Source organism: Hylobates moloch, unplaced genomic scaffold (assembly GCF_009828535.3).
Source record: "Hylobates moloch isolate HMO894 unplaced genomic scaffold, HMol_V3 SCAFFOLD_2, whole genome shotgun sequence".
NCBI classification, from domain to species: domain Eukaryota; kingdom Metazoa; phylum Chordata; class Mammalia; order Primates; family Hylobatidae; genus Hylobates; species Hylobates moloch.
In genome coordinates, this window is record NW_026652277.1 from 27,312,083 (window position 1) to 27,319,128 (window position 7,046).

The 7,046-nt window shown below is 35.4% G+C and overlaps 1 protein-coding gene across 1 annotated transcript in view; it reads left to right on the top strand.

Annotated features, from left to right (window-relative positions):
• Positions 1–7,046, top strand: part of PPA2 (inorganic pyrophosphatase 2) — a 102,202-nt gene that overhangs the window by 21,007 nt on the left and 74,149 nt on the right. The window contains exons 4-5 of the mRNA XM_032174197.2: positions 1,526–1,579; positions 4,070–4,189. Of these exons, the coding sequence (XP_032030088.1) occupies positions 1,526–1,579; positions 4,070–4,189 (174 nt within the window). The remainder of the gene's footprint in view (positions 1–1,525; positions 1,580–4,069; positions 4,190–7,046) is intronic.

Genomic DNA, 7,046 nt, shown 5'->3' on the forward strand with positions numbered 1-7,046 from the left:
AATCAACATGAATCGTTAGAAAAGTGTTGGCAGGGCGCGGTGGCTCACGCCTGTAATCCCAGCACTTTGGGAGGCCAAGGCAGGCGGCTCACGAGGTCAGGAGATCGAGACCATCCTGGCTAACACAGTGAAACCCCGTCTTTACTAAAAATACGAAAAATTAGCCGGGCGTGGTGGCGGGCGCCTGTAGTCCCAGCTACTCTGGAGGCTGAGGCAGGAGAATGGCGTGAACCCGGGAGGCGGAGCTTGCAGCGAGCCGAGATCACGCCACTGCACTCCAGCCTGGGCAACAAAGTGAGACTCTGTCTCAAAAAGAAAAAAAAAAAAAAAAAGAGTTCCAGACCAGCCTGGCCAGCATAGTGAAACCCTGTCTCTACTAAGAATACAAAAATTAGCGGGCGTGCTGGCAGGCACCTGTAATCCCAGCTACTCGGGAGGCTGAGGCAGGAGAATTGCTTGAACCCGGGAGGTGGAGGTTGCAGTGAGCCGAGATCGTGCTGCTGCACTCCAGCCTGGGTGACAGAGGAACACTTCATCTTGGGAGAAAAAAAAGGAAAGTGTAATTCAGGTTCCAATTTTTTATTATTAGATTCAACAGATAGAGAAATTTCTCTTTTAAATTGCTACAAATGTTTGTAAATGAGCCAGTAACAATCAGTTTGCAGACTGGCCCTGGTCCTTGGCTACGCTTGGAGTACAGTGTTTTAAACCATCGTTGTTTCCCTGATAAATTGTTAGTTACTGATGTCAAAATGTATGCAAATCAACTTTAACCTTAAGACTTTCTCTTTGTAAGGCAAACTGTAGGGAATTATTTTTACTCATCATTGACCTAGGGTCTCCTTTGGTTTATGCATTCTATTAAGTTCAGAAATTTAAAAAAAAGTGAAGCCATAGTCAGTTTGTAACTTTAGGGAGTCTGAACTCACTAGATATGCAAGCTAAGTCTAGAATATTTAGTGTAGCTCTTTGTGAACTCTGTTTGATAGCTGTACTTATGTCCTTAATTTTATACTGTGATTATAACTTGGATTTAATTATTGTTTTATCATTTTAAAATATATTTTACTGCATAATTTTCCGTATATTGTCATTGATCTTCGTAACAATCTTGTGTGGTGAGTGGGACAGAGATTATCACACTTACTTTACAGATTGGAAAAGTGAGACTGAATTCTTACATGAGGGACTGCTTCTCTCACTTCTATTTTAGTTGGAAAATAAAAATTGAAACACATTTCTTGACTCCATTCTAGTTTGTCACTACACATCAAAGATATTCTCAGACTTGTAACCTCTGACACTGTGTATAAGTGCTCAAGTGACATGGTGGCCTAAATTCGGCTATGTTTTAGACAACTCTAATTTCTAGAAAAAATTTAAGGCATAGGTAGATGTATGATGGAGACTCTAAACATTTTTTTTGTGGGGGAAAAACATCTAAAGCATTCTTATAAGGGAGGTAACAGAAAAAATAAAAGGTAAAATTGTTAATGTTCTCTCTTTGTTTTGTTTTTAATTGCAGAATCTGTTTAATATGATTGTAGAAATACCTCGGTGGACAAATGCTAAAATGGAGGTACTGATATACTTTATTAATATAAAACCGAAATGATTATAATGATACAAAACTTTGTTGCAAGTTGTTTGGCATAATATTTTGAATTTGCGATAGTTGAGAAAAATACTCAAAGCTAAGTATATACTTTATGGTTTTATAGAGAATTTTTTTTTCAGTTTTGCCTCTCAGTTTGTTATATACATATTGGTTTTCTTTTTTTCTCCTTTGAAAATGGCAAATGCTTCTAAAGGTTACTTAAGTAGATTCTGAGATATATTTGGTTCATAGATGGCACTGAAACTTTTATTTGGGGCTGATGGCAATTTTAATTTCTTAGGACTCAATTCTCCTTTAGATTTTATTCTACCAGAAAATAAATCATTTCCTGGTTAACTCAATTTATGACTATCACAGAGCATCTGCTATTTTTCTGGTTAGTTTTTTTTTTTAATTTTTTCCGGGAAATAAACCTATAAGAACTTCCCTTTTGCTTTTCAGAATTTTCTTCTTTCTTCAGTTAGCTATAGAAGCTTATATATGAGCTTCCTTATAGTTCTAAGTGAAATTTAATTTATGTAACTTTGTTTAGTTATATAAACCTTCTATAACTTTGGGTGTGATAGCAAATATTATTTTAAGTATTTAAATTAGGCATTATTATGTAGGTGTATATTTTTCAGAATTTATATTTGGAAGAGAATTGTCAGTACTATCACCAGGTCCTGGCAGTATTTTTTGTTAACACTTTACTAGGAAAAGGTAAAGATATTAGATTATTCTTCTGGTGTTGTTTCATGTATAATGTTTCATCATTCTTGTTACCCTACCTCAGTTAGGTGTGGGATCCAAGGGTCTGTGAGAATCTACCTAACTTTAGCAGTGTTTCTTCATTCAGCATGGCTTATTTTTTTGTTTCCTATATACATAGGTTTTAAAGATAGCAATGTGAATATACTTGATAGAAAACTAACTTTGAGGCCGAGTGCAGTGGCTCACACCTGTAATCCCAGCCCTTTGGGAAGCCGAGGCGGGCAGATCACTTGAGGCCGGGAGTTTGAGACCAGCCTGGCCAACATGGCAAAATCCCATCTCTACTAAACATACAAAAATTAGCTGGGCACAAATTTTTGCATGGTGGTGCATGTCTGTAATCCCAACTACTCAGGAGACTGAGGCATGAGATTTGCTTGAACCCAGGTGGCAGAGGTTGCAGTGAGCTGAGATCGCACCACTGCACTGCAGCCTGGGTGACAGAATGAAACTCTGTTTCAAAAAAAAAAAAAAGAAAACTAACTTTGAAATAAAATCAGTTGGTGAGAATCTCTTGGTGATTTTTTAACTTTATTGTATATTGACAATTTTTAATCGTATATGTTTATAGGGTACAAAATGACATTATGACATGAATACAGTATGGGATAACTAAATCAAGCTAAATAATATATCTGTCACATAAAATACTTATCATTTTTTGTGGTGAGAACATCTGAAATTTACTCAGCAATTTTGAAATGTACATTATTAACTATACTCATCAAGTTGTGTTGTTGTCTCAACAACAAAAAATCTTATTCTTCCTGTCTGAGATTTTGTATCCTTTGACTATCATTTCCCTATTCCCCCTACCCTTACCCTCTGTAACCATAATTCTACTCTCTGCTTTTATGAGTTCAATTTTTTAGATTCCACATATAGGTGAGAACATGAGATATTTGTCTTTCTGGGCCTGGCTTATTTCACTTGCCATAATGTTCTCCAGTTTCATCCATGTTGCCACAAATGACAGAATATTCTATTTTTTTTAAGGCCAAGTGCTATTTTGTTATGTATATATACCACATTTTCTTTATCCATTCATGTGTTGATGGACGCTTAGGTTGATTATATATTATTTCCAATGTTTTTTGATGGAGTCTCTAGAGTTGTCTATATATAAGATCATATCATCAGCAAACATGACAGTTTCACTTCTTTCTTTCCTACTTTGGATGCCTTTTATTGTTTTCTCTTGCCTAACTGCTCTGGCTAGGACGTCCAATACTATGTTGAATAAAAGTGGCAAAAGTGGGCATCCTTTTCTTTTTCCAAATCTTAGAGGAAAGGCTTTCAGCATTTCACTATTGAATATATGGTAGGAATCTTTGAGTTAGCTTTATTATCATAATATTGATGGTAATAAAGCCTGAGATTAGTAACAAAAGGCAAGTTGATTAAACTTTATCCTCTTACCATCTCAATCATTTTATTATTTGTGTTAGAAATAATGGAGTACATAAATAATAGAGTGACTAAATATATAATCTGGTGTTTCCTTTCCAAACAGCTTTTCTCATATAGTGCTATAAATTAGTAATAAGAGCTGGCTTAATTTCTTTTAAAGCACCTTTGATCATTAAGTTGGAATATGAATGTTTAGTCTGAAAATAGCAGAGTTTTAAAAGTACTATTTGGACATAGAATTAATTATTTCTTATCCTGTCCCTTTTTTTCCTTCTGTGATTTGCTTAGATTGCCACCAAGGAGCCAATGAATCCCATTAAGCAATATGTAAAGGATGGAAGGCTACGCTATGTGGCGAATATCTTCCCTTACAAGGGTTATATATGGAATTACGGTACCCTCCCTCAGGTAACATTTTTGTTACAATGGTAAAACGTTCCTGTCTTCTGAAAAAATTGCCTTATAAATCCTGTGAACTACTTGAATTTAAATTGGTTCTGAGGACATGTCATTTGGAGAGGTTTGTAAATTTGGAATTTATTAATGTGGATGGAGTTTTAGTATATCAATAAATTTTTGTTTTAAACCATATATATGTCTGTACTCAAGTTCTTGGAGTCAGGCATATGGAATGTTCACATTTGACATTTTGAATACATTTTTTTTTCTGGTCTTGGCTATTAAGTGTCAGTGAAAAACTTTTAAGCGAGGCTTTATCTACAGTCATTCCTTTGAACATGACAAGTTATGCTTTTATACACATTCATATATGATAGCATGAATTTTACATTTTAAACTTTAACAGATGAATGTGTTAAATTATTAAGTTTTTTCCTGGAACTCATTGTAAATTGAATTGCACAACTTATATTATTTACTGTTATGAGTTAATAATTTTTAAGTAGAAAGCAGAGAAAACAAGAGCTAAATAATGATAAGGTAGCATTCCTGTTGGAGAATAACAACTATTTGCTTTTCTTCCTTTCTTTACCTCTTTTGGTTTTCTCCCATGTTTCCTCATTCCCAGGAAGAGGTAACTCTTCCAGATTATTTAGTGAGTAAAACTCAGAATATGCTGAATCAAAATTCTAGGTTTTGGGGACACAGAGAACCATCTGCCTTTATGTTTATAAAAACCATAGACCATCTGTCTGGAAATTTAATTTTTATATTTTTATTTATTTTAATATTTTGCATGAAATTTCAAGATGGTATTGGGGAAATATCTGAGAAGAGAGGTCTTGTTTTATCCAACATGAAAAAGCAACTGCCTGTGTAGAATAAACATTCACAGGAAAATTTAAAAAAAAATTTGTTTTCTAAAGAGTCAGGCTGTCTCTGATTCAGTTAGACCACCCAAATGGATACATTCTTGGTTAAAATGGGCACTTCTAAAGTGATGTGCTAAGAATGAGAATGCCTGTGGAAACCATGAAAGCAGGTTTTCTAACTCTCCAGGTACCTAAATAGATATGCTGTTTGACCCAACAGCAAAAGGTTGAAAAAGTTCTATAAAGCTTAGGGGATGCAGCCTGTAGGAAATGTGTGGATGAGGGGAATGCTGAAGAAGCCAATGAATTAGAGACAGACAAAAACAGAGAAGTAAGTGGAGGAGCTGGAGAATAAACTAAAGTGCATGTATTTATTTCTTTAAACATTTATTAAGGATTTATGTGCTAGGCAGGCTATTAGGTGTTGGGTATATAAAGACAGATGAGATACAGATGTAACATCAAGGCCTCATAATAAGTGACTGGAAAATGTGGGTTTGGGAGTGAGATTGTCACTTTCTAGTAATGTGACCTTGGGAAAGATACTTTTCCTCATTTTCTTCATCTGTAAAATGGAGAACATAAAATATCTACTTATCTTTGTGTTGAGAGTAAATGAGTTACTGCATTTGAATAGTGTGTAACATGTAGTAATCAATTATTGTTATAATTAAGACTGGTACTTTTATTATCATATGGTTCTTTCCCTAAAGTTATTTATAGTCTGATTGGGCAATCAACAACTAAACCGCTGGTTATGATGTGGTATAATAGGCACTACTAATTCATCTACTAATTTAAAATTATGAAAAAAATAAAAAAGCAAACCTATTGACAGGAAGGAGAGAAGGGGAGGAATGGAGGTAAAAACAAAAGAAGCTTCTGTAGTTTTCTATTTAAAGTCCTGCCAAATTTCTGTGCTCCTCTGGATGTGTTTGGATTTCAAGATGTTCTGCAGTGGTATTAATCTGGCAGGTACGGTAGTTCTTCTACTAATAAAACAGAATTAGACTGTGGTAGTCCCTTAATTCATTATTCACCCTGCATTCACCATTGCCTACCTAAGTTTCTTACTCCATCCAACATCCAAATTAATATTTTTAAAACACAAAGTTTGCAGATGCTTTTCTTGTACAAGAACGCTTTAATGGTCTCCTGTTGCTTAAAAGATAAAATGCAAAATTCTTAACATTGCTACTCAACCCTGCATGATCTAGCCTCCGCTTCTCTATCTTCATTTTGCAGCATTCCTCCTTTCTCACGTCTATCCACCACAAAGTCTTCTTCAGTGTTTCTAACTTACCTCGTTGTGTCCTCACCAGGCCTTCACCAAACTGTTCATTCATTCAATACATATTTATTAAAGGCCTATATATTTGCAAGGTGTTCTTGTAAGTACTGCAGGTAAAGCAGTGATAAAAAGTGACAAATATTTCTCTGGAGCTTTTATTTTAGTCAGATAAACAGACAGTAAACAAAATAAACCCCAAGTAAAATGTCAGGTGGTGGTATGTCAAAGAAAAGTATGTCAAAGAAAAGTATGTCGAAGTATGTATGTCAAAGAAAAGTATGTCAAAATATGTCAAAGAAAAGTTAAGCAGGGAATGGGGCTAGGGGATGTTAGGATTGCTGCAATTTAGACAGGGAGACAATCTCAGTGAGAAGGTGTTATTTGAGTAAAGAGCTAAAGGAAGTGAGGGAACAGGTAGTGTGGACATCTAGAAGAAGAACAGTCCAACAAGAAACAGCAAGTATAAAGGTCCTGAGGTCGAAATAGGCCTAGCATGTGTGAGTATCAAAAAGGAAGCCAGTGTGGCTAGAATGGAAGTGAAAGAGGAAATAGACCTGCATTCTCTCTGCCATTTTCCACTAGAGATCTGTACTACTTTTTTAAACCTGACTGATCTTGGAGAGAGAGAGAGAGAGAGAGAAAGAGAGAGAGAGAGAGAGTGTGTGTGTGTGTGTGTGTGTGTGTGTGTGTGTGTGTGTGTGTG